We start from the raw sequence: 27,141 nt of genomic DNA, 5'->3' as shown, positions 1-27,141 counted from the left end.
GCATAACTGTGTAAGGGCTGAGTCATTTAGCTTCTTTGAATTGCAGCTGTGATGAGACCCCATGCATCTCAAGCTACAAGGTGAGGCACTACAATATTTTGCAAGTGGGATTTGAGTAAGTGTGCTGGCATATTGTGAAGCAGCCAACCTTGCTTAACACCTTTCACTGCAGGAAGGAAGCGTTGCAGCCCCGGCATGCAGGAGTGCAGATTGGAAGCAACATTTTGAGTGCAGTGCCAAAGGTCGCTGTGAACGAACAGCATGCTGGGAACTGTAGTCTTTCCAGCTTCCACACCCGAGGAAGTAGCCTCAATGTTCTAAAAAAAAAAAAAACTACAGCTCCCACAGTCCTTTTCTGCTGAACAGACTGTTTAGATCAGACTCCTGCTGGGAGCCGGGGATGTGCAGCATCACTCTAGGTAAGTGCTCTGCCTTTCTTTATGAGAGCTTCTTTTCAATATGTGCAACTGTGCAGCGTTTGAAGTCGGTGTGTCTTGCCGTGAAAACTTGGCTGCTGTTTTCTATTTGCAACGAATGTATTCAATGTTACAGAAATTCTGTGTCAGTTTGAGGGGAAAAAACTAACAACAATTAGGGCTTCAAAATAGAGCTTGTTCTGCAGGATTATGACCCAGTGTTTGAACTGCAGCCTTCTCCAGTTATACTGAACACAGCACTGGATTTGAATGCAGTTCTGTTCCACTGGAGAGATACGCAGCACCGGCTCCCTTCAGCTGATTACCAGGCTCATGGTGCATATCTTACCTGGGCCAGCTGCTGCGTGTGCAGACGAGGCACTGGTAAAGTTACCCCTCCCATCGACTGCAGCTTTGTTCTTGTTTATTTAAACCAATCAATCTGTCTACCAAGCCTCTAGAGTATTTACCCCCCTGCTAAGCCACTGCTGGATTTATATTACAGCACTAGGGAAGCTATCTGAATTGCATCAGCCACACTGCACCTGTCCCTACCCTGTACGCTACGCCCCTTCTAGAATGTTCTAGAACCTTCCAGAAACACACAAGTCTTCACACAAGAAATATTTATTATTAAATACAGCTTACAGAAAATATATTTGCTACAGAAATGTGATTCCAGACTCAATAAAAGACAAGACTAGAGTTGGCTACCCCTGCCTTTCAAATTGCATTGATAACTTTCAAGTTTAAACAGAATCTACAAAAAAGGACAAGGGTCTACAAGCCAGGCATTTACAAAGAAGAGATTTACTGTGGAAGCTGTTTCAGAGTTGAGTATAATGAGGTTTGATGAATAGAAGAGAGGGTAGTTTAAAGAGGGCTCTTGCCTTGAAAACAATGCAGGAAAAATGTGCAAAAGTTCATTTCTGAAAAAATACCCAACGTAAGCAAGATTCTCATCTTCCAGCTGCTGGTCCTTTACATGAATCTTGTTTTTACATAAGCTGACGCGCTGCAGAGACTGTGTCAGCTAAGGCTTTGCACAGAGTCTGGTGTGTATGGAAATGTGGGTCGTCGCGTTCAGTGTTCAAGCACACGGCTTCCTGACAGATCTGCCAGGGTGGAAATCTGAAAGAGCTTTTACACAAAAGTCTCAAAAACTGTGAACCACTATGATCATGCAGGTGTGTTCACTTAAAAAAAAAAAAACACAATAATCTCTAGAAGTTCACTCTCGATGGCATAATTGTGTAAACATACATCTTTATAAATAAGACTTAATACTGTATATAAAATAACTGTCTATTGATCCAGACCTAGGATGTATTTATTTGTTCAGTTTTTCTTTCACTGGCTTGTACAGGCTATATCTCGGGGTCGCTCCTCACTCAGACTTGTCTTTCCGCTTCGCTCTGAACGGAACTTTGCTGGCGACCGTCGATCCTACGGTGGTCACGCCCCCAGCCACAGCAGACACGCCCCCTTTCACCAGGCCGACGCCCACAGAGGGCGCTGCAGTCACAGCTGACTTGGTCATCTCGAAGCCCTTCCCCCCCAGCCAGGCCACGCCCCCCACAGTGGCTCCCACCACCCCCTTGGTGGCGCTGAAGAGGCCGCCGGTCACCTTCCAGATCATTCCGGGCTCGGTCGCTGGATGCTCCTTGCCGTCGCCTGCACAGAAACACACGCAAGACTTATGAGGTTTGAGACATTCATGGGAACTCAAGAAGGGGGAGGGGAGCCTAGCTGCACAGACACATGCACTGTGGTCTTTTTCATCCTCTGTGCGGTCAGGGCAAAGTCGTGGACGGCTCTGTAGCTCCACTGTTTTCAGATACCTGCTTTCGAGGGGCTGACTCTGCGTTAAGGCTTATTTTACTCCCCCCACCCCAGTGGAAACGAATCTCGTTTGATTCCTTCAACACTGCAGACCTGTTAACAGAGCTAGGAGAGATCACTCCACTCCAAAACACCAGTCCTGTAAACTAATCCCATGTACATCCACACCCCTTTTTATACTGCAGTACAAGACACTGAAACAATGGAATTAGTTAGCAAGGCTTGGGTAACGTGCAGACAGAGTCACTAAATTGGGGCATGTTGTGTCTGGTGGGGTGCTCACCTACATAGACTCCTGGACAAACTAAAATGCATTTATCATCAGGAACAGCAGGTGAAACTCAGATACCGCACAACAATGTAACCAGTTCAATGTGTGCTAGAAATTCAAGATGCCTGCTTTGAGATACACTGCCAGTGTACAGACACTAGAGGGCACCCTACTATAACATAACATTGTGGATAACAATACCATTTGTATTTCAGAAACTCAACCACCTTATGCTACACAGTAACAAACAACTACCCTCATTAACATGTTTACTCTAAATAACCAAACAATAAATCACAGGCACAAACACACTAGATAAGTTTTTTCAAACCACTAAAAGTGGTTGAAAATACATGACACATAAATGCGTAATTGGACTGTAATTAATCAAGGATATGGTGTAATTACAATTACACAACTCCAGTCCCAATTGCTTTGTAATGCACGGAGTTGCACTGGTCCCATTGTAACGGAGCCCTTACCATCGGCAGGTTCTTTAGCAGCGGATCCTGGAAGATTCTCCTCACAGCTGTTCCTCCGCTGCATATCCGAGCCCACAACCTGCAAAATTAAAACAAGCACACAAATATTGAACAAAGAGCCACTGTGCAAACCGGGCTTGGTAGAGGAGGCGTGAAAAAGCAGCACACGGATACAATCGAGGTCACAAATCTGGTTCTAAACACTGAACAAGTTACTGGAAAGAGAGCAAGTCAAGCCTTGGGAAGGGCGTGGTTGTTTACATCCAGCATTAATCCATCCATGAAAAAAACAAGCAAACTCAACCCATGTGCGTCGTGTGGCTGTGTGTGTGTGTGTGTGTGTGTGTGTGTGTGTGTGTGTGTGTGTGTGTGTGTGTGTGTGTGTGTGTGTGTGTGTGTGTGTGTGTGTGTGTGGGGGGGGGGGGGGGGGGGGTAAGGTTGCTGTCTTGTGCTCTTCCAGTCCTTTGTTAATAGCACTGTTCTCACCCCTCAACAGCTGGCAGCCTTTTCTCTGTTGCTAGGACATCTCAGAACTGAGATGTGTATCTCAAGGGCACACCTGCTTAAATGCTAAACAGACCCACAGAAAATGTGAAATGACGCGTTTCACCACAATAGATTTTTTTTTTATTTCAGTTAAACCTTACAGAGTAACTTTGCACAAATTTTCAATTTACAATTGCAGATCTGAACTGAAAGAGCCGACGGTTTTTTTCTTGAATCAAAATATATAAAAATCAGCATGAGTTGATGTGCCATTAAACCGAGCTGTAGCCAAAACTGGCCTGTTTTGACTAGATTGCAAAACCCTCGTGCTCGATTGATTCCTCCAGGGATCAATCGTTTCTGCTAATTTATGCCAAGGTTTTTTTTTTTTAAAGAGGTCTGCCAATATAATCCATTACTGCACGCGAAACAACCGAGAGCCTAAACCAGTTCAGAAACCCAGGCTGGTGGAACTTTGAGACTTGAAGTGACGTCATCACCACATCACCAAGTGATCCCTTCAGAGGCAGCCGCATTGCAAAACCATCAACGGTCTTTAAACTAGCTAACAATACACAAACACAAAGGAGAACCAACACGGTATATTTATACAATAAGCGTTCTCTGCTCGCTGGAAAACTAAACTAAACGTTATTTAAACACAGAGGCAAGCAACCGCGGCCGATACGTATACACTGAATTCACCGTAATTAGTCTTTCCAAAGCTTGCTATAAACAAGCCTGCTTATTAATCAATCAATCTGCTGAAAAACTAAACAAGATAAGTAAAAATAAAAAAGCTATGCACGTCATATTTGTAAACGCTTACCTTCACCATTGTTTGTTAATTTAGTGCGATGCTTCCCCCGTACTTCAAGACTAGACAATACCCGCGCCTACAGCAGCTGTCCCAGGTGTGCGGTTCTTAGCAGGTATATAGGAATGATCTGTATAGGTGCAAATGCACGAACTAGACCCGAAAACACGTGAATGCCATTAACAAACCACCCTTTGTGCAGAGAGCAGGCTGGTAAGACTGCAGCAGCTCGCCAGTTCCTGTAGCTGAAGTTTCGCACTGCAAACGGTGTATCTCTGTGAAGTTTGTAGTAGCCGTGTCTATTCTGTCAACGTGGCGCTGCGAGAACTCTCTCCGGAACTGACGTTGACTAAATGTTAAGCCTGAAGCAACAGGCTGCGAGTGAGTCTGAGCAATTTGGGGGTTTGAGAAGTGGCTGGGTTCGTTTGTTTTTGAGGGTAGTTGTGAAAAATTTCTTAAGATGGTCAATTCCCCAATAAAAGCCATTTACCAGGACACACATCATATTAAAGCTTTGTATTATTATTATTATTATTATTATTATTATTATTATTATAGTAGTAGGCCTATTATTAGCACTACATACCAATCCAAGAAATACCTTTTTTTTTGTTGTTAAAACGCGAAATTAGTTGCATGTACATTATTCTTTGATTATTTGTGTAATATTGGTCATTCGCGGTTATTAGCATTAACAATTATAAATTCCATATTTGAAATTCGTTTATACTGGCTTCAAATATGATTAGAGTCGAACATACAATCAAAGCGGTTATTCTTTTTAATTTCTGGATCTATTAGTGTATAAAAAAAATTATTTTACCTATGTCATGTTTATCGCGTTAATGCATCATCTTGACGTACAACAGTGGCTTCCAATCACGGTAACAAGTAAAATGAGATCATTAACTACTCCAGGTTCTGTGTGGCGGTTTAATTGGTTCAGTTAAACAGTTTAGAACTGGGTTCGAGGAAAGACCAGGAGTGGACGGACCAACTTTGTCCACCCCCTTGCCGTACAACATGATGGCGAACCAGTTGCACGCAGTAGCTGTTGGGGGCGCGCACGGAGTAGCTGTTGGGGGCGCGCACGCAGCGCTGACGTCGACACGGTGATCCCCATTTGAGCGAGCGCCAACCGGCATGGCGGGACTTGGTTGCTAACGACGTTGGGGTTGGCAAGTGATTAAATCAATCGGAAATTAATTTTAAAATCGTGCCATTTAGGTGTGTTTAAAATCAATCGGTTCAGATATGTAGTAAATGCTGTTGCAGACAGTAAACAGTTATTTTCATCAGAGATTCATTCGTGCGTGGGTGTTGTCGTATTAACATATATTATTGGTTACGGTAATTTACCGCGTTTAATGTAAATACTGGTCGTTTGTACGTACATGCATTTAACTTTCCGAATACAACAATACAGTCAATTAGTTTACGTTAAACACGTATTTCATGCACACGGAATGCAGCTACAACAAACCCGCTCAGATGAGTCTGTACGTCGGACCAATTCTGTTATTTAAATTTGACTTACAATTGATTTTTTTTACCGAAACCCCCGTTCGATAACCGGCTGAACTACAACACATAATAAATTAATTGGCCACTGTAAATATATAAGCCACTTTCCCGACACTAGAATGAAATCTTGTTGGTTTGTTCCAGCTGTCTTCAAACGAGCTTCGCCATGGCGGGCAGTGACGTCATTGGTTACCTGCGACAGCAGCAAGAGCGGTACGGCAGCACTGAAGAAGGGGGACGGTGGGGCAACATGGAGACCATGTACAGCAAGAGGTAATATATCCTGTGAATCAGTGGGCAGCACTGAGGATTAAGAGATCCCACTGCGGCGGGGCACCTTGTAAAAACAGTAGTTATACCAGCACTAAGCACCTGAACGAAATGTTCATTACAACTACCCATTTCCCTTTCTGAAACTGAAGGCTGATTGAAAATAAATCAATAAAGGTAATGTGCAACAGTGTTGTTGGAGTTTCTTGCTGGCAGTAGAGTCTGTACTGGTGATAAGAAACTACAAGAGGTCTGGTTCCAGGCACACCTGTATATATACTGTCCTTAATGCAAAATCTGTTTTTGGTTCACAGACTGTGGCATCAGCTGACTGTGGAATTGCTAGATTTAGTTCAGAGTCCAGCTTTTGCCACTGAAGACAGGATTATCAAGGTATGGAAATATTCTGTATTTGTATTTATTTAGAGGCTTAAAGTATTTTTTTTTTACCCCCCTGATTGCTTTTATTTGCGTTGTGTTTTAGTTGTATGAAAATTTCATCAGCGACTTTGAACACAGGTAAGGGTTGAACACGTATTTATTTCCTCATTTAGTGTAGAAAGTCTAAACCATGTTGTTTTTGTTTCTTGTTCATTATGTTGTTTTTAATGCTGCATCCCTATAATCTGGATACACACGGCTGACTCTGAGCGTGCAAGGCAATTGAAGCAGTGCAGTGTATCTGTGAGAGATCCTGTGGCCGATTTGCATTTTAATTGATCTATTTAATTTAGAATCAACCCACTGTCCCTGGTTGAAATCATTTTACTGGCTGTCCGGCAATATAGCGGTGAGTTCACAACCAAATTAATACTTGAAGCTTTGTGTAGCTAGTCGTATTTTTTTTAAATCCTGTATTTTTGGCTTTTAATAATACAGTGGGGTGGGGGTCCTAATAAAGTGGCCGGGTTGTATCTCTGGTGTTTTGACCCTTTTTATTTTCCTACAATAGATCCTGAAAGTTCACTGAAGCTGCTGGAGAAAACCAAGGAAAAGGTAAACGTTGGCTGTTGCATCTTATTTTTATTTTTTTCATAGAAAGAAAAAAAAAAGCTCCCCTTGTGGTGACTAAAGAAATAGCAATCAATTTTAATATTAAAATGATCGCTTTTGTTATCGTCCATTTCAATACTTAGGTTAAAAGCAATGACGAAGCTGAAATTCTCTGCAGAACTGCTATTGCTGCAATCAATCTGAAAACCGGCGACCATCCAGCAGCTAAAGTAGGTATTGCAAGGGGGACGGTACCTCATAAAGCACTGCTGTGTAAGATGTGTACTGTGCAGGAGCTCTGTGTTGAGTTTAAGGGTTGCCGTGCCCATACCTATCTGGAAATGCCTGATTTTCATCTTTTAAAAAGTGTGTTGGCACCTGGATTGCATTGTGTTCTTGTCTTCTTATTGTGTGTGTTTTTCCTTCAACAAGCAAACTCTGGATGAAGTGCGTGTGATGCTGGACAAGCTGCCGGGGGTGACGTCTCTTCACAGTCGCTTCTACGACACGTCCAGCAGTTACTATCAGGTCATGGGGGAGCATGCTTCTTATTATAGGGAAGCGTTGCGCTATCTGGGCTGCATTGACCTTGCTGAGCTTTCTGGTGAGGAGTTTACTCGTGTACACTGGTGAAGGTGCAGTAAGAGTAGGATTGCTGAACCTCTCTCCCAGCTTTAGCATTGACCTGCGTTATCTTCTTACCTTTCACATTGGTTTAGCCCAGTACAAGCCCCAGGCGGCGTGCACTAGGGTCAGCACTCCCTCACCTAGCTAGCAGAGGAGCAAACCACATCATTTGCAGACCTGCATTGTTTTGTTTAGGAAGTTTTTGTATATAAATTTTGTTGCCTTTCAGTTCTAAAAATCAGCTGCCACCTCAACTAGTACTGAGCTGCACACTTGGTGGCTTTGTTTTTCATATTGTGTCTTCAAATACTCCCAGTTGCAATGCTGTGTTCTTGTACAGTGTGTCTGGAATCTGTTTACCCCAAATATTATGTAACACTTGCTCATTCTGGGATGGCCACTAGGAGTGCTATGTGTACTTATTTCAGTCCCAGCAATTCAACTACATTGCTTTTATTTATGTATTTTTCATATGTTCCTGTGTTAAGTGCCTTGCAATATGAGATAAAAAAAAATACAGTGCTGTCTTGCACTTTTGTCTTTAAGAGCTATAGTTGTAAAGTCTTGGATCATTTTCAAGCTGTTGCCATGAACAGATTCTCAGTTTGTAAACTGGCTGCACATTGCTAGCCATGATCCTTGCTCTATGCTGCCATCAGTGTATAGTGGAGAAGCCTGGTACTGCAGCTCTGGGGTTTTTTTCAGATTGCAGTAACACAATTTACCACTGTCTCTGAGTGGCAGCAACGAACACTACACAGGTGAAACAGCCTGCAAGTGAAAACATTAAGCTAAAGTTTTATCTGGGTATCAAATATCAAGTATTTATACATATCACACAGACCAGTATTTCACATTTCTGCCACAGTAATACCAATAGCTGATGCACTGGTGGCGTTGTCCTCTTAAATTCACCACAGTTTATTATCAAAGATTATTGGAAGCACATGCTTGATTCAGCTTCAAGGCGTTTTTATCTCTTTTTTTCAGTGGATGCTCAGCAGCAGAAGGCCTTCACCCTCGGCTTGGCTGCCCTGCTGGGTGAAGGGATTTATAATTTTGGGGAACTGGTAAGACTAGCTGGTGATCGTGATGTTTTTAAAGCACTGTTCTACAATTAAATTCTAGGGTAAAACTGTAAACGGAACAGTATTTCGTGAGCACTTGCCACATCTTTGTATTTTTTTTTTATCATTGCATTCTTGTTCAGTGTCTTAACCACCTTGTGCATAGCAGCAGACCTGGGTCCAGTTATAATTACAGTTACACTAAAAAACAACAAACTACACACAGGAACACGTTTGCTCTATTCATTCTAAATAGTCACAGGTACACATATAGATAAATACTGTACCATTTATTTATTTCAAACCAATGAGGTCACCAAAAGTGGTTTAAAATACAAGAATAATGATCGAATGATAAATCACTGCGTAATTGAACTGGAATCGATCGATTACTGTATCTGGTATAATTGCAGTTACGCCTACGCAGGTGTGCCAAGGTTCAGTTTCGACCGTGTTTTAAGCCTGGGTTGCCCGATTTTACGTTTGTAATTGACCCCAGGTGTGCATGGCAGCAAAGTGAGCTGTTCATTTCTGTTCAAGCTGATGCACCCCATCCTGGAGTCTCTGCGCAGCACTGATAACCGGTGGCTTATCGACACCTTGTACGCGTTCAACAGTGGCGACGTGGAGGCTTTCTTCATTCTCAAGGGCTGCTGGGACTCCCAGGTGAGCACATTTCTTCTGCAGCCGGTACGAAGGAAACCCAGACCAAGTCTTTGTCTGCTTTACACTTTAAAATGCCTTTCCCTGTAGAATTTCTAAATGTCATGTTTTTCAAATAAGTAACAGCAAATCCTCAAACAGTAGCAGCAGAAGCCCAGTTATATGCATGATAGCTTCATATATGTTTTGTTGTGTTTTTTTTTTTCCCCTGGCAGACTGACCTAGCTGCGAATGAGAGTAAACTGAAAGAAAAGCTACAGCTGCTGTGTCTCATGGAGGTGACAAGAAGCCACTCTCTTGAAACTGTAGAAAGCGTTAATGCTGACGATCATGTTTTTAGCGTCGTGTTCTAGTGCCCTAGTTTTTGAAGCAGATGTTTTAATACTGTCCTAAACAGTAGTCTGTTTTGTATGTGAAGTTTATTTATTTTTGTGGTGCAGATGGTGTTTACTAGACCAGCCCATCACAGACAGATAACCTTCCAAGAGATCTCTTCTCAGGCCAAGTTGCCCGTCAATAAGGTGAGACTGAAGGAATTAAGAGTTACAAGGGTTACCTAAATCTGTGTATTGCATTGAAATGGGTCCCCGCTAATGATTGGCTTGAGGGTCACAAGAGGGTTTCCTGTCTCTGTCCAGGTGGAACTGCTTGTGATGAAAGCCTTGTCTAACGGTCTGGTTAAAGGAAGCATTGATGAAGTTGACAGCAAAGTCCACATGACTTGGGTGCAGCCTAGAGTTATGGATCTGAAGCAGGTAAGGGTGGCTATCCATGTGCAACAGAAGACTTAATAAAAAGAATCGAAGCACAGCTCGGCATTGGCCTTTGGAGTCCTGCCGGGCCGTCGTGCTTCAGTGATCTCCTGACTGCTCTGAAACACACTTCCTAGGCTGGGTCTTCTCTCCAGGGTACAGGAGCTTGCAGACCTTGTGTCAGTTACAGCAGACTTGTTTGCTGAAATTACTATTGCAATTACAATGCTATTGTCTTCAATTACAATTTAACAGGTTCAAGTGGCTTGACAGCAGGAACTGAGGTTGCCTGTTGATCTCTATTATTATTATTATTATTATTATTATTATTATTATTATCCAAGTCCTTCTGATTGATAAGTGGAGGTTGCTGCAGTCAGGTGACGGGAATTTCAAAATGGGAGTAAGTCGGACCGCTGATGTGTGATTTCTCTGTGTCGAGGTTTCTGGAATGAAAGATCGCCTGGAGATCTGGTGTGAAGATATCAGGAAGACGTCCTTGCTTGTGGAAAACCACGCTCACGAAGTTCTTGGATAGACTGTACAAGGAGTTCATACCGGATGGGGAGGACCTTCCACATTTTTGCTTGTTTTTCTTCATTTTGCAAATATCTAAAAGAAACTGCATGAAGTCTGAACTGAAATGCATACCCCTTTGTTGAGCCAGTTAAATAAATGTTCTTCTTGCCTTGTGCTCCCTGAGTTGAGGTGGTAGTTTATTTATTTCTATCTAGGTAAGAAACCATTGATCTGTTCTCTTGTGTAATAACAGGCTAACATTAGGTATTTGAATATAGCATGATTTAATGATTTCACAGATGTTGATTAGCACTAATTAAGACTAGCTATTGTTATCTTAGGAAAGGAAGAATTAAGCCTTCATTTCAACATCCATATTTGGAACAAAAATGATTTTGGGAAACAACTTTAAAACAATATGTCATCATCACCCAATGCATACCCTTGCAAGATACAAAAAGGAATGGCATACACCTTAAAATCCATAAGCATGAAACACTCTATAGTGCTAGATTTAGAAATATCAAAAGAAACTTAAATGAAATGACAAGCCTTTCCACTAGAAGCCTTTCTCAAGGAGCGCAACAAAGTGTTCCTCTTGCTTTTAAACTTCAGTTTACTTTCTCACTTTCACATGGAAGATGGTGAAGAAGGTTTCTGTCTAACTTGTAGACTGTCATCAATTAAGAGTCTTAATGTACAAGTCATCAGGAAGCTTGCATAGTTAAACTGGAGACTACTGACCGTTATGAAACTGGCGTTTATTCCACGTTGTCGTTATGATAAAGACTGAAAATGTGTGCATTAAGAATATATTAGGAAGGTCTCGCCTACAAAAACAGCCTCGCCTATTTACCGTCCAGGTTGAATGGAAAAAGAATGTCTAATAATTTGTCGAGAGGGTAACAGCTGGTCAAAAAGGACGTATCAAACTGTCTTCCCAACGTACATGTACCGTGTGACTCGAGGGGAATTGTTGTAACATACTGTTAAGAATCCAAGGGAAGCTTGGCTAAAAAATAACAGGTCTGCACAGAAACAGTTGACAAAAAATAGAGTCAGACTGTGCTTCTACAGTAGAGTATTCATTGCCTACCTAGATTGTGCGCAGTGCTCTGACGTTCTTGTCAAGTAAATACACACAAGAAGGATTAACGGTTCTCGATATGTAGTTCAAATCTATGCATGTTATGCGGACCTGGATATCAGTTTTCAGCTTTTCACGGACACTAATGACAGCAAACCAATATTTTGAAATAGTAACAGAATTCAGCACTTTTCTCGTTACATATCTGATTTGTTTCAAAGAGTATAATAAATAAAAACAGACACTTGTTTTAATTTAAATTGTATATATTTATGATATGGTCTTTTATTTGTATGGTTGCTTTGGTAAGGAACATATAAACACTGAACATTAATAGTATCAGCAGCATGTTTAATCACTATTCAGAGATTATATATATATGATTACTTTCAGTAGATCTTACTGTGGGTCTCCGTGGTTTTATTGTATTTCGATGACACGTTTCTTATTTTTATTTATTTGTTTGTTTATCACTAAGCAACCGTGGTTGAAATGCTTTACCCTGTGAGCCTGCAGTTCACTTTCTGGTCGTTAGATGTCTCCATTTCTACTCTCCAAATTCTACCATCACTCTCTCTGACACAGGAAGTAAATGGTTCCTGGACAGGAAGTTGAGTTTTTTTGTTTAGTATTTCATCCGGGGCAAGCAGACCATGTAAAATGGGGTTTGTAGAAGTTGAATATTATTGGACAGTTGGCTCCTGGTGGTAGAAATCGGACCAATCGTGCTGAGTAAAAAGGTTTCCATTGTCCAATAAAATATTAATTGCAGTTGCATAGTGGGTCCAATCTGTGATATGTAAGAGGTGAGTATTTACATACTAAAGCAGGTACGGGGGCTCTGTTTTCTTGATAAACAAACAGACATACCCAACACTGAGATGCCTGTATAACACTGAAATATTATACAGGCCCTTATTTAGTCAGTTATTCAAAATAACCGCTACGTTTCTCTGTCTTTTTTTGTCCAATATGGCGTCTTTTTTCCCAATATATATTTACATATGTTTTTAATAAATATTGGGAGACAGAAGAGCATTTCTTTGTGGTAGGTGTGTGTGTGTGTGTCTCGTTAGTGGTTGTAGCTCCAGCAATAACACCGCCTTGTCATGTTTTATTCTTTTACAGTGAGTTTCAGCGACGGCGTATTAACTGGGAGTTAATATCAGGTCTGTGCTTCGGAGGCGGACATCCTCCATTTTCACAGAGTTGTCCCTTCTCCTCCCGAGCAGCGCCGGTGAGTCGCGGTACTGCAGCTCAGAAGCGGACTCGCACACTAGCTGTGTGGGAGCGAAGCGCTCAAATAAAAACACGTTTTCTGTAGCGTACCAGCAGAAGATGGGACAAGTCCCTCTAGGCTGCTTGAAACCCTGAAACGAAGAACGGATGTTACGCAAATGAGTTGCCAATATATCTAACGTTTTCTTTTGCTTTTAGGGTCTTCTGTTGCAATACATTGCGATATACCCTAAGAAGAACTACATATATATTTATAAGTATTCATAACTGCGTACCCCCCACCCCCCCAAATAACCCAGCGTCGCAATTGAACTGTTATTATTACAAGAGGAGTACTTGCATTGAAATCGCGTTGAGGATTATTTGGCAGATATGAATAACATAAAGCAAATATCAATCCAAAGGTAAGGTATTAATATTTTCCAGGAGTGTTTTTTGGTAATGTTATTGTATGTTGTATAGTTAGAGCCACCAACTTCTACGGTAAAGTCTTCATTTTTTGACCGTGTTGCTGTAGACACTGTCAGTACAGACCAACAATTTCACCTCCATGTTGAATATTATGAGTTAGAGGCGTGCTGTTGGTCAGTATTTTTTAGCCCAATCATTTGAGGACCAAAAGACAATTTTCTCATTGAAGGATAAATGAAATGCAATATTTTAGTGATCAACGGCTGACGATTTCACGTTTTGAAATGAATGTTTTATATTGTAATACATATTATTACATTCATATTATGTCGCGGTATATAACCGGGTATGCTGTGTAGAGTTACCATTATATTTACGCATTCTGATCCCTTGTGATAGCACTGATCTTTAGAGGCTGCAAACAAACCAATCCGGATAGTAATGTAATGTTTGGTAAAGTCTAGATTTTGGTTATGAAATATTTTGTGTTGGTATATAAATCGTAGTGGTGGGAGCCTAGTCCTTTAACCCTTTCGTCACAGGCAGCAGTAAACTGTTTTTTGGTGATAATGACAAGACGTAGGCAGTGGTTGGATGATTGATGATACTATTAAATATTTACCCTATGCATAGTACAGTAATCTCCACCTAAGAGAACACCCCTCGGGAAGCAAGCAAAGTGTTCTCTTAACCGAAGAGCTCCTGAAGACGGAGTTGACCATCAGACACAATATGAATCAATCATTAAATAAATGTGTATTACTTATTACATGCATCAACATATGAAATTAACTGAGTCAGAGAAAAGCAATAGGCAGAGTCTATGTTAATAAACTAACAGACAAACTGTTGAATTGAGCTACATTTTAGTATTTATTTTTAAAACATTACAGACATGGAAAGTATGAGAATGTTGCCTTAATTGATTGATTCTTATTTTTGTTTTAATTTCCTTGTAGCATTGCTGGTGGCATGTATCAGGTATTGCCTGCTGTGGGTGCAGATGGAAAAAATATCTTAAAACTTATTCCGGTTCAGAAAGCCGATGGAAAATACATTCGATCTGTTACAAGTACTAATGCAGCAAGCAGTTACAAGCAGGCTGTTGTCGAACCTGCTAGAGTTGTCACGCCGACAAATATCCGCTTCACCACAACTGACATTTCTCAAAGCCAGCTGCCCATTCTACAGCAAACGAGTCAAATAAAATACATTATTAAAAGTCCTTCAAATGGACCAGTTACGCTAAACCATATGGGGAGAAGGCCAGTCGAGGGAAATGGTACTTTGCCATCGACAAGTTCTTCGGTTCAAGTTTCCCCGGGTCCAGTTCTGCCCAGACAGAATCAGAACCTGGTTCTGGTACCAACAAGTATGGTCAGTTCTGAGGGCACGTTTTCTACGCTTAATCCAAAACATCTGCCTATCACATTGAAGTCATCGGTGTTTCCCAACGGACATCTCCTCCAGATTCCTGTTAATGCAAAAGTGAAGACCGTACCAGCAAGTGCACTGCCACCAGTCATTCAGCAGAAAATACATGCTACGTCTGTCAGTAGCGGCTCAGGAACGCCTGAACCTAAAACAAATTTACACACTGTTCTGTATGTGACGCCAGTGAACACTGTTAGAATGGCAACTACCAAGCCAACCATTCATCCATCACCTACAGCTGAGTCACAGAGCCCAAACCTGAAGACCACACAACAGTCTGTAAAGACTACCCCTGTTAAGGGGCCATCAGGACCTTCTAGGTTTTGTAGCTCAAATAATCAGAGTCAAGGGAAACCAATCAAATGGGTAGTGGAAGAATACCCAGATTCTCCAGCACCGTACATTGTTCCTGTCAACAAGCCCAACAAAAACAGCATGTCTACAAACATCTTTAAAAGTATTGAAAAGAGTGCGGAACACGCTGCCCCACCGCCAGCCGTTTCCCAAGAAAGCCAGTCCCAAATCTCTTCGGGAAAAGACAACGCTTTGGTCATGTGCAATGGGAAAGTCTTCTTTCTGGCCAAGCAAAGCCCTGAATTAACTGTACCACCAGTTCAAAAACAGGACGCTAACGAAGCTGCCCAGAGGATCAACAAGGAGACGTCGCAGAGCACTGATTGTGTTAAACACCCTGACGTAGATTTTGAAATCGTCTCGACCCAAAGCCTGCGTTCAGCAACGTCAGGAGCTGTAGTTCCAGGAGGTGCCCGTAGGGACGACACCACGCCAATCATAATAACAGATGATGCAGATGATTTAAGCAGCGAGGTTCAGGAGGTTGGCTATTCAAAGCCTGATGTGATATTTGTCTCCTATATAAAGCCAAAAAAGCTCCCTGTAGCAAACGTTGAAGGAGGATCCGTTCCAGAAATACTGACCATTAAAGATGATGAACCCAAAAAGGTAACGGTTTTAGAATCCTTCATTTTTATTTCTCTAGGACATGGCAGCTGTTGTAGTTGGTGTTCTGTTCAGGTATATGATTTGCTCAAACAAGATGCGTCTCAAGGTGGCTTGGAGTTTCAGGACTTGCAGAAACATGAGAAGAATGTCATAGTGCAAGCTGTCTTCCAGATACTGCAACAACTAAGGCAGCTGCTGTGTTTGATGTTGTACTGTTTAGTTACTAGATGTTTGATCTTTAATTCTCCTAGTCTTCCATCTTCTCTGGTATGTTGTGTTATTGTTTGGAATTTTAAGGAACTTTATTTAGTAACATAGCCTTATTAATTTATGCAAATATGTTTTTTTTTTACTCTCTAGAGCTCTACAGATCCAGTTCAAGGATTTAGTGCAGATGTTTTGGAAGACAAAAGCTGTCAATGTGAAAGTGATAGCCAGCTAAGGAAGAGGTTTGAAATCACTTCCGATGTTCGAATCTGCTTAGAAAAAATTCAACCCCAAATGTTAACAACAACCTCAGCAGAAGCGATCTCGTCAGTCGCGTCTACAAGCAGGTGCCCTCTGGAAGGGATCAGGAAATTAATTCAGGAGTCAAACGCTATAATCAGAACTAAGAAGAGCGCTCCAGCGACGGTATGGACTTTATTCATTTTAATATTAATCCATGCATTTGGTTTTTGTCTTGAAAAAAGCGTAATGCAACCAAATTCAAGTGTAGTCTGGCGTGAAGTTATGTTGAACATGAAGGATACAATCCAACGATTGCTTTGCTATGCTAATATATATGGTTCCTACAATCTGAAATGTGAGGTGTCCAGCTGGCAGTCCCACAGTAAAAATGATCTGCCATTGGAAAATGACACTGTTGGGGTAATCGAGACGATGGGTTATTTTGCACGATGTAATTTCACATACACCCCCATATCTTTATAAGGATTTCCTCAAGTCTGATTCAAATTACTATGTCAAATTTATTCCTCGTCGACTGTTACAAGCTGTTTCTTGGGAACCACTTGACCATTCTGAAAAATGTCACTTTCTGTAACAAATATAGTTATTCAATGTTTGTAGGTTGTCTTTATAACTCTTGCCTTTTTTTTTTTTTTTTTTTTTTTTTTACCAAATTCAATATTTTCTAGGTTGAAGTAAAAGTGGACGAAGGCAAACCTGCACCACAAAAAAGAAAAAGTGAAAGCAGCCCTCCAAGCACAAAGAAGAGCAGAGTAGAGAGTCCAGAAAGAAACTGTGAAGCCGACTGTACCGCGCAAAGTCCCATTACATCTACACCAGAACCGCCTTCCCTATCGCTGCCAACGGCAAACCCAAGCACAGGCATGATGGAAACAGAAGAGGCAGTGCCATCCTGCTCAGACACCCTCGGTACCGTATCTCAGCAGCTCTGCAGCCAAGCAGCTTGTGAGCAACACGTTGGGAAGGCTGCTGGCACCAGTACAGACCAGCACTGCTTAGTGGAGGCTGCTGGCACCAGTACAGACCAGCACTGCTTAGTGGAGGCTGCTTGCACCAGTACAGACCAGCACAGCTTAGTGGAGGCTGCTGGCACCAGTACAGACCAGCACTGCTTAGTGGAGGCTGCTTGCACCAGTACAGACCAGCACTGCTTAGTGGAGGCTGCTTGCACCAGTACAGACCAGCACTGCTTAGTGGAGGCTGCTGGCACCAGTACAGACCAGCACTGCTTAGTGGAGGCTGCTGGCACCAGTACAGACCAGCACTGCTTAATGGAGGCTGCTTGCACCAGTACAGACCAGCACAGCTTAGTTGAGGCTCCAGTGGAGTTTGATGAAGTTGTCCGAGATGAAAAAATCAAAAGGTTAAAAGATATGTTAAAGCAGCAGGAAGCAGCTCTTGAATTGATTAGGAGTAAGAGACGTGTGCCATGAAGCTGATCAAAACAATTGCCGTACATGTATTTATATTGATTTGTGTCTGTCTTTTTTAATTTAATTTTTTTTTGTAGTAGTAATATTCCAAAAAATGTGCAGTTCCATTTTATTAGCAACAAACATGATTTAATAAATCAACACTGAATTCGAAACCTTTAGTTAATAGGACCAAATTATATACAATACATCTGCATTTAATGTTAAAGATATCATTTCAGTTTATCATTTAATATTTAAACAAAAGCATATAAACAGCTGTATTTATTTGCCTTGTAATTGTTTCTAAATCAAAGTTACACCGTGTTTCACAGCCTTGTCACACTACCTACAAGATGCAGAGTGAAATGGAAAAGGGGCTCAGTTTGAATGCATGGTTCCTAAGAGTTAAATGCAGTGTTATTTGTGTATATAATGTGTTCCTTCAATCACACAGAACACTTCCAAGACTTTAAAATCAATCGCCCCTATTATTAGCATTATCCTCATTACTGCTAGCTCCCTATTTGTTGCTGAAGATCTTTTGGTTCTTTTAGTAGTACATCACAGGGCCTGAGTGCAGCTAAAAACTGAGGCTACAGTGAAGCCTTGTAATATTTGCATGGACCAAACTGAAGTAGAAAATACAAGGAAAGAACCAAAACCTATTGAACAAAATCTTTTTTTTTTTTTCCTTGCTCAGAAGTGAGTATAAACAGAAGTTGTCTTTTTTTTTTTTTGCTGTGTCATGGAAAAAGACAGTATTACAATTGCCAGAGAATCCAGACATGTTAGTTTAGAAAAAGACACTTCTCAAAAGAAGGATGGGACGTTCCTGGCAAGTAGCTGTAGCTTGTTTCTGCATTTAAATGGAATGCGTCACAGTGCAGAGTGCTTGCTTTAGAACAACATGTTGCTACAGATGCAGAAGTTCTGTATTTGCATAGTGTTTGTTTATATATATGTATTCACAAAATATGCATTATTCTATTCTTTCTGAGCCTTATGAAGTGTTGTATTCAAAGCAATGCAGTCCGAACCATTTACAGCTGAGGTGTCACGTATGGGTGACCTAGGCAAATGAATAAAATGGGCTTCTTTACACAGGAAGTGGTGAAATGGTTTTGATTGGCCCTCTATAAATTAAAAAAAGTTACCTTGCTTTGCAGGTGGGCAGTAGATTTAAATTTAGTTTTATTTATTTATTTATTTCAAACTTTTTTTTTTTTTTTTTTTTTTAAATGCTGGTTCTGGAATAATTTTGTCTGTTGTTGGTTTATATTTTGAAAACTTGACTGTTTCTTTGTAGGGAAAATGTTATAACAGATGGTTAATTTTCAAGAGTGCATAAAAACATTTTTGAATGTAAAGTGATGGATTGAGCACTGCGAACCAGGCTGTTTCATATGACAATCTTGATTGAGGTGCATCCCATCTTTCCAGGGATGATCTGTAGCGCGAGATCCTTGCATTAGTTGGTAAAGGTGATAAGGTGGTAAAGGTGATGTGCTGAATACAATTAAAGGTGTCACCATCATTATTCCACCCTGATAATCAACTGCATTGATATAAAGCAGTGGCATCTCATCAAGGATCCTTGGGAGAAATTCGGAACAGATGAACTCATCAAAACTATGAACTGTAGCGTGGCGACTCTTCTGCCCTGCCACTGATTGTGCAAAGGGAGAAGCCGTTGAGGAGGAGCTTTTTTTAAAATATGTTCTGTATGAAACTGTAAGAATGTTGTTTTGCTGATTTACAGGCATCTGTATTAAAATCTTGAAAAATGCTGCTGTGCTTCGTGATATGCGTGGTTTAACAGAAGTGAGGAATGCCGGTCATATCCAGAGACTGCACTCCTTGTTTATTGTGATTGGACTCTATCCATTAGGGAGAGTCATCATTAGAAATCAGCCCTGAAGTGGGAATTGTGTAACCTTGACAGCTTGTAAGGGGCTGGGCCAGGCTGGCGTTTAAAAAGCTGGTTTGTATTTTCATATCATTGGCAGATGAAGAGCTGGTTATTTTCTTTCTTGTACACCAAGGGTAATGGCAGCCCTGAATCGAACTCTAAACACCCATCAACAAAACTAAGACCATCTCGCCTTAGCAAAGTTAACACTGCGATATCCAAGTCTGACCTTTCGATGGGTCTAAGGATCCTTGGGAAGAAAGAAGATCCTTGGGAAGTTAAATCCGTCTAGCTCTTTTGAAGGTCTTCCGGTGGTACTGCAGTTTCCAGCATTGCAATCCAACCACTAAACTGTAGTGATAATAAAATATAAGACAGCCACAGCTACCGCTAAAGGACCCGTTTTTACAACATGGAAATAAATAATGCAACAGAAACTACTGAAGAAGCAGATGGAGCATGTGAAAAGGCATATTGAGATATTTAAGAGATTAATAACACTGCCTTTAATAATAAAAACACATTCCTAAGTAATTGGTAAGCAAGTTCACAACTTATTTAGTGGTCGGCTTGGTTTTTCCACCTCCATCTTCGATACAGAAATCTTACAGGGGTGGATGGGCACTCTGCATGAGGAGGCACAGGTTACCTTTCTCTATGGATGAACAGATACATGTTTCCAAGCAGTAAAATACATGACGTGATTTTAAAAAGTAGGTAGAAGTGTGTACAAATGAGCATTTTGAGTGTGTGCTAAATTAAGTTATTTCATCTCATTTCAAAGCTTAATAATGCAAAATACTATGTTCCAAGGTTCCTACAATTATGACTTCTCCTAAGTACACCAACTGGTGAACACACACACAGAACATCATTTGATGGTCCCTTGAACCGAACATGTGCACAGACCTCATGTTTCTGTAACCAGATCCTCAACAATCCTCACAATCAATTATGAATCAATTACCCAATTCAATGGAAAGGTGAAAACATAAGCAACATGAACTAATGTCAGCTCTTTGGAAGGGTAGGCCATGTCAGAATGCTGATCATGCAAAAGAATGCTTACCAGTGTATGATGAATCTGTAAAACAACAACTCGTTTGATAAAGGCATCACTTGTTAGGTACAGTGCTTCAAAATCATCGTGCTGAGATTTACAGAATGCTATTGACAGTTTTAATGATCGACGAAGGGAGCCTTGGAGACCTGGATACATGGGAAATGGCATAATGTTTCATGAGCATCCTTAGATCACAATTAAACAAACGACTTGATTCATCAAATAATTAGTAGCATATTATGATTCACTTTTACCACTCCCAAAAATATATAGACTGTAAAATGAATGGGGTGTGTTACAGGTTAATAAACTATTTCAATAATTGTCTGGTTTCCAAACCTGTCTCACTGTAACACAGTGAGCTCAAATATTTTAGAATCTATTATTATTATTATTATTATTATTATTATTATTATTATTATTATTATTATTGGTGGTTTTAAATGATCAGAAAGACGTGACACAGCCCAGCTGCAGTAAATGAAGAACGCATGTGTTTTCTAACACGTTTGAGACAACAAAGCCAAGACAATGTACGACCATACAGTTTTCAAATTAAAACTGGCGTTAATCTTCTCAAAAGCTTTTTTTACTCACTAAATGCCAGCTAGACTTGTTAATCTGGTATCAGTAATAATAATCATGGCGATTGAGGATTGTACTTGGGAGCGGGGAAACCGGGTCATGCCCTCAGGAACTTGTCTCACACTGGTTGAAGAAAAAGGTCAGAGTTGACATTTGAGCCAATGAGAGAGTAGCTACGCCATTGCTGGGCGAGCCCTACTGGAATACGAGGCTATAAAGATTTTTATTTATTTATTTATTTTTTTTTTTTTTAATGCATGTTTGTGGGATGCCCCGGAAACAACTCATACTCACACTGTAATAAGGCATTGTTACCGCTTTCCTAAAATACAGGTAATGTTTGTGTTCAATAAGCAAAACTAGGATGTACTCTTGATGCACACGTGAAAGTGATTTGTTTGTGCGGAAGGACGCAGTTTATAGTTGCTGCTCTTAATAAGCGCGTCTGCTAAGAAATAATTAATAATAACGATGATAATACGTTGATTCACGTGTATCGACGTGTACAGAAATGCCTGTCCTCTGCCTTAACAGTGTCGTTTACGTAACCAACTCAGTTGCAGACCTTCAGTCAAGTAAATTGTGGATATATATATATATATATATATATATATATAATTTTATGAATCGAAAAGACTCGATTAATTAGCACGCACCAGGTGCCAAGCGATCCTGAAAATAGTTATTGCAGATTTGTCAAGTTTATTCGGTCCTGTTGAGCGCATGTGTGAGTTAGCACTGGGGAATTCCTCTATGCTTGTTTGGGGGTTTCCTGTAGTCGGGTGACGCTGTTGTAGTGTTTGATGCACCGTTTATCTATAATAATGTACTGTCACATGAGGACAGGGAGAAGTGACTCGCCAGCGCGCTGTATTGATAGACTAGTTGTACCTAGCCATGCGTCATAAGTGAATATAGCCGAAACCAAAAGGGAGTGTTCAAGAAGGTGGTCGTATAGAACTGGCAAGTTCAAGGGTTAAAGGTCTGTTCTCTAGAAGTGCATCTTTTTTTTTTTCGAGGGGACGATGTCATTTTAAAAATAAGTAGTTGTGGACTAAAGCAGAACATACCGGTTAAAAATAACCGGGAAGAAAGGCGTTCGAGAGCGGAAGAAGCCGGTTGCTACCTCCTGAGGGGTTCGAGTAATCTGGTATTTTATATATGTGTGTTTTAATTTTAACGCAATGTGACTCGTATCTGCTGCCGTTTATAAAACGAGCTGGATAGCAGCACGTATTTGTTGATGCTGTGTTATGCTCACGAAGAACTGCTTTGGTTTAACCAATACAAAATAAGAGACATACAGTCTCTATACTGCTATACCAGTTTCTGTATTCGGTACATAAATACTGTTGTTCAAGGCTGTGGGTGTGTTTTAAGATGTTTATCAGATACATAGGTTAGTTCTATATTTCATTGTCTTAATAAACGGTAGCCCCTGGGGAACAAAGTCATTTTCAAATATAGAAGCAATATGCTATGTAGCAGTAAATTTAGACCTCAGCTTTTTACAAGACTTCCACCTCAAGTTCCTGTTTACACTGACTAGCCGACTGTAGAGGGTGCTACTGTGCAAAAAAGCTACAGTAAATGCATAAAGAGAAATCTAAACTGAATGCACCTTTCAGTATAGGGGGTGCCCACTTCTGTACCTGAATTTAATTAACTGTGTTGGGGCCTCCGCTGAGAATTTAATTGGTTCATTAAACAATTAAGAGACAACTTTGCCCACCTGTGATCTTTGTTAATGATGCGCTGTGATGATAAAGGTGGTGTGGGCTGGTAATTATAAATTTGAATTTATTGTGCAGAACAAATAGGGTTTAAAATGTAAGATCAACATAACCATTATCTAAACATGCGTTTTTATGCTTCAGCTGTTATGTAAAGTACTATGTTGAGAATATTCTTCTATTAGTTTTAGTATTTTTATTTAGTTTTATAGTAAGTGCAGATTATACTACTAAAGTACAATTTGAAATAAGAGTCATCAAGTTAGGATTATGAGAATTTATATCTACAACTGGTGCTGAGAGTCCGTTGCAGAGAGTAGGGCATTTTGCGTGGAGTGTGCAGGGCAGAACCTGGATTGAAGTGGGTCAAGCAGAGAGTGCTCTGTTGAGAGCGATGCCAGCTGGCAGTGGACAGCTCGCTCGAGAGTTTGAGAGAGGAACAAGAGGAGAGAGACAGGGCGATAGTTCTGGGCAGAAGGGTCAAGAGAAGGTTTCTTCAGAATGGGGGTGATGTGAGCAGTTTTGAAGGCTGCGGGAAATGAGTGGTTTTAATGAGGCAGTAAAACTATACACTAAAAAGAGCAACTAGAATAAGGAGTTGCTTTTGTGTGTAGAAAACCACAACTGTTCATTTTCTTTTGTTTTCTTTTTCAGTGCGTTATCAAACAGTCTGGAGGGATTATAAAATCGATTGGTTTACTTTGCCTGGAACGCTAAAGTCAGATTCCCAGATTGATGCCTCAGCCTTTAACTGTTTGACGTTATTGCACTTTGCTTTGTGGTGCAGTAAAAAAAAAAAAAAAAAAAAAACTGATTTGAATAAAGCCTACCTGTATCTTACATGATGGAGGGGAAATGGCTGATCGAGTGCCTGTTTACAAGTAAAGCTTGAGCACTGAGGAAATCCTGTTCTGCACAGTAAAAACAATAAACCATCTGCTATCACTTTGGATCCTAGCGCTGTTTTTCAGAGAGCCAGAAACATGCCTGCTTCCCCGATAATCCGGGGGGGCTCGCTTCTGTTCGGCAAACTGCACATTGAAATCCCAGCTGAAGCGGAACTCAAATCGATCCCATTGAGATCCTTGCCACCTCTGTTCCTTAAAAAAATGTCCATGCTGAATCCTGTAGGGACCCCCAAGCAAAGAGAGACTTCAGACTCGCCGTCTGTGATCTGCATTTCGCCCGTGACAGCTACGGAGGCCTGGAAATGGGAAAACTGTCCTCCCGTTCAAAACCAAGCGTCTGATTCAGAATCCCCACCAGCCAGTGCCTTGGAAACCGACCGTCTCAAATCACCGGACTGGAACGAGAGTCCAGGGGTTAATGGAAGCCATCAAGAGGCGTACAAGTGCTGGGTGCCTGTAAAATCCTCCAACGTGGTGGCTTTCAGGGTCTTGAAATCCTTCATGGACCACCAGCACTCCGATACAGAGGGAATTCTGGAAGACCTCCTGAGGATGTGCAGCCCCGCAACGCTCCCCGACAGCGGGATCTTCAAGATTAAAGACCACTCTATTATAATCTACCGCAGGGTGTACCTCATTATCAAGAAGAAACAGAAGAGGAGCAGAGCAGAAGTGGAGGGTGTGATCCCAGCAGAAGAGCCAGCCCAGGCTAAGACTACCCAGCAGCATCAGCAAGACAGTCCTGTTTCTCCAGAGTCCCAACCTGCTGCAGGAAACTCCACAGAACATTCCACTCCGGTGCAAAGACAAGCGAGGTTTCAAGAACAATTCCAGCCACGTCCATTTCCACGGGTGTGTACTGTGGGTGGCACCAGCCACCTGCCTACCAAGAACAAAAAAAAAAAAAATACTGCTATAAACTGGGGTTAAGTAAGTGGGCATTCTAAATGAATAAAAAATAGACATTTAAAAAAAAATGTGTGTATATATAATATGGATTTAAAATGTCATGTCCCTGCCTTCCTGCGTGTGGAAATGATTACCTATGGGAGCATAACACTGTAAAGGGGTTTTTTCTAGTGTATTGTAAAGTGCCTTGCTTTCTGGAGGTTCAGTATTAGTTGCCCCCTTGTTGTTATGGCTGCAAGCCACCAGGGGTCAGTGCTGTAGAGTTTTTGCTCCTAACTGAAGCACAAGGTTTTTTTTCTTTGTTTGATGCAGGATGAACCCAGCGTGGCTGGAGGTTTGATTGGCCGTCCTGCTGCCAGAAGTGACCGCGAGTTTCTGAAGCTGTTCGGGATCAAACGGGAGGTCCGAATCCCAGTGAAACAATGTGAAGAATGGGCTGAGAAGAACTACTGCACAGCAGAGAGAGAGGAAGAGGTACTTTTATTTATTTTAAAGTTACTTTTATTTTTTGATGTACAATTTTTCCAATCTCCTTCAATTCATATTTGCATCCCATTTCATGCTAAATAATGCTGGCCCACTAACTACGCTAAAAAGGTATCAAATTGTTGATTTATTTTTTCTCAAGCAAACAGTGGGTACACTACTGTTGGTTGCTTTTTAATTTTTTTTTTGCTTTTAATCTGGGTAAATGATGTGGTCGGTCACATGACCCTATTGTGTTCGCTTTTAAATATCTAGACATTCCAAACAAACACATTTACATGCAATGCCATTAATTACCAAGAGAGGGCACTGCTACAGCAGCACGCAGTAACTTGTTTTTAAAACTCTCTTAAACGCAGGTCGCAGACACAGGGAGGCCGGAGAGTAACAGCTGCTCAGAGGATGAGAAGTCGGTTTCCGTGGACAGTCGAGACAGTTCTGGGGAACCTAGTCCCAAGAGGCTGAAGCTGGTCTCGCACAGGCAGGCCAGCAGCCAGCCCAGCCCCGAGGCCTCTTCCCCAGAGCAGGAGGAGAGTTCGGTTAGGTCCCCTGGAGCGGACTCCAGCGCCTGGCCTGCGAGACTGGCTGAGTCCTTCTCTCTGACTGGCACCGTGCACACCAGCCCAGGCTACAGCGAGGAGTTTGATTTCGATGCGTCCTTACGAAACGAAAAGATAAACCTCATCAGAAAGCTCCTGAAAGAGAGAGAGGCGGCCGTGGAGGCCATTCGCAAAAATAAGCCATTTTAGATGCAGTGTTTTTTAAACGTTTGGTTTGTTCTCAATTTGTATTTGTTTTATACATCTTCTGTACTTTCATGTCAGTCGACCAATCAAATTCAACAAGTGGTAAAGATTTTTTTTTTTATGTTGGATATTAGTGTTGCCCTCAGTTCTGCTTTATTTTTAAATCTGTTAAGACAAATCTATTTGACTGATTTTCTGATGGCCCGCAATTGTAACTGCCATTGACAGATTGCCAATTCAAATGAGTGGTTTTTTTTTTTTTTTTTAATTTATATGCTATATATTGTTTTGCTACTGATTTGAAAACAAACCAGACTGATTTCAGAGTTTAATGCACTATGTTCCGGACTGAACCACTGACATCCCGTATATACAGTGTTTGCATGGAGACTCTGTCTGCATAGCACTGTGAGCCAGTCCAGGTATTTCTAGAGGCTGGAATTGCATGTGACCTCCCAGGTACCAGCCTTCGCGTGTATCAACGCTCTATTCCTTTCAATTGGTTTTTATTTGAATGTAGCAGAGATTCAATGAGACAAAGGGGTCAGTTGCTTGGAGGTTTAAATGCAATTACCTGAAAATAAATCCAATTGGGATCTTTATGAAGAGCTGGGCTTGTCTCTCTCATTTTCATTTTGAACCCTGTCATCTGAATTTGCAGTGGGGAAAGCGGTTCTGTTACAAGTCTGATACTTTTCATATTGAGAAGAGGAGCAATGTTCCAGCTCTGTTGTCAGTTTAAAAGGTGTAAGGCTTCACCCCAGGGCTGGCCTTCATATTGAAATGAGACGTTGCTGTTGTGTTTTTGCGGACGCAGGTTGATCAGTGTTCTTGCAGAGCTGAAGACCATTTCAATACAGTACTGCGTTCAACTCTGGATGTTGGATGTCGTGGTCTGACTGGCATATGCAGACCGCTCTTAGGAATATTTATACTTGCAGATCACCTGATTTTTATTTTAATATGCTTTTGTATGTTTTAATATACTACACATCGATGGCAGGTGTTTCTCCATTTCTTCTAATCAAAGTCCAGCAAATACATTTATTTTAT

The 27,141-nt window shown here is 41.1% G+C and overlaps 4 protein-coding genes across 18 annotated transcripts; 3 read left to right on the top strand and 1 right to left on the bottom strand.

Moving 5' to 3' along the window:
- Positions 1-280: 280 nt before the first annotated feature.
- Positions 281-10,904, top strand: LOC131696557 (26S proteasome non-ATPase regulatory subunit 13-like). Of its 9 annotated transcripts, none has more exons than XM_059003959.1 (14): positions 281-419; positions 5,983-6,111; positions 6,423-6,501; positions 6,593-6,627; positions 6,843-6,898; positions 7,061-7,104; positions 7,245-7,331; positions 7,534-7,705; positions 8,719-8,798; positions 9,336-9,461; positions 9,674-9,736; positions 9,899-9,979; positions 10,097-10,213; positions 10,653-10,904. In XM_059003959.1, the coding sequence occupies exons 2-14, from the start codon at positions 6,005-6,007 to the stop codon at positions 10,746-10,748; spliced, it is 1,143 nt and encodes a 380-aa protein (XP_058859942.1). In that variant the 5' UTR covers positions 281-419; positions 5,983-6,004; the 3' UTR covers positions 10,749-10,904. The 9 variants fall into 9 exon arrangements, with proteins under 9 accessions (XP_058859942.1, XP_058859937.1, XP_058859941.1 ...); XM_059003954.1 differs by lacking the exon at positions 281-419 and adding an exon at positions 1,992-2,120; XM_059003958.1 differs by lacking the exon at positions 281-419 and adding an exon at positions 4,611-4,695.
- On the bottom strand, positions 1,028-4,465 carry LOC131702099 (transmembrane protein 263-like). The gene is made up of 3 exons (XM_059003962.1): positions 4,327-4,465; positions 3,012-3,090; positions 1,028-2,090 (listed from the first exon to the last, which is right to left on the bottom strand). Exons 1-3 carry the CDS (start codon positions 4,333-4,335, stop codon positions 1,804-1,806), a joined length of 375 nt encoding a protein of 124 aa, XP_058859945.1. The 5' UTR covers positions 4,336-4,465; the 3' UTR covers positions 1,028-1,803.
- A 1,535-nt stretch (positions 10,905-12,439) lies between the features above and the next one.
- Positions 12,440-18,966, top strand: LOC117427808 (ligand-dependent nuclear receptor-interacting factor 1). Of its 5 annotated transcripts, XM_059004105.1 has the most exons (6): positions 12,440-12,622; positions 12,945-13,053; positions 13,254-13,459; positions 14,426-15,863; positions 16,224-16,496; positions 17,003-18,966. In XM_059004105.1, exons 3-6 carry the CDS (start codon positions 13,428-13,430, stop codon positions 17,765-17,767), a joined length of 2,508 nt encoding a protein of 835 aa, XP_058860088.1. In that variant the 5' UTR covers positions 12,440-12,622; positions 12,945-13,053; positions 13,254-13,427; the 3' UTR covers positions 17,768-18,966. The 5 variants fall into 5 exon arrangements, with proteins under 5 accessions (XP_058860088.1, XP_058860091.1, XP_058860087.1 ...); XM_059004108.1 differs by lacking the exon at positions 13,254-13,459; XM_059004104.1 differs by having other exon boundaries at positions 12,945-13,459.
- Positions 18,967-21,499: 2,533 nt separating this feature from the next.
- Positions 21,500-26,696, top strand: LOC131696560 (ligand-dependent nuclear receptor-interacting factor 1-like). 3 transcript variants are annotated; one of them, XM_059003842.1, is made up of 4 exons: positions 21,500-21,639; positions 23,694-24,799; positions 25,169-25,330; positions 25,702-26,696. In XM_059003842.1, exons 2-4 carry the CDS (start codon positions 24,023-24,025, stop codon positions 26,089-26,091), a joined length of 1,329 nt encoding a protein of 442 aa, XP_058859825.1. In that variant the 5' UTR covers positions 21,500-21,639; positions 23,694-24,022; the 3' UTR covers positions 26,092-26,696. The 3 variants fall into 3 exon arrangements, with proteins under 3 accessions (XP_058859825.1, XP_058859827.1, XP_058859826.1); XM_059003844.1 differs by lacking the exon at positions 21,500-21,639 and adding an exon at positions 22,086-22,288; XM_059003843.1 differs by lacking the exon at positions 21,500-21,639 and adding an exon at positions 22,348-22,456.
- Positions 26,697-27,141: the final 445 nt, after the last annotated feature.

Source organism: Acipenser ruthenus, chromosome 29, assembly GCF_902713425.1.
Source record: "Acipenser ruthenus chromosome 29, fAciRut3.2 maternal haplotype, whole genome shotgun sequence".
Taxonomy (NCBI): domain Eukaryota; kingdom Metazoa; phylum Chordata; class Actinopteri; order Acipenseriformes; family Acipenseridae; genus Acipenser; species Acipenser ruthenus.
Note: the sequence above shows the minus strand (reverse complement) of the source record. Positions and strands in the feature narration are given on the sequence as shown.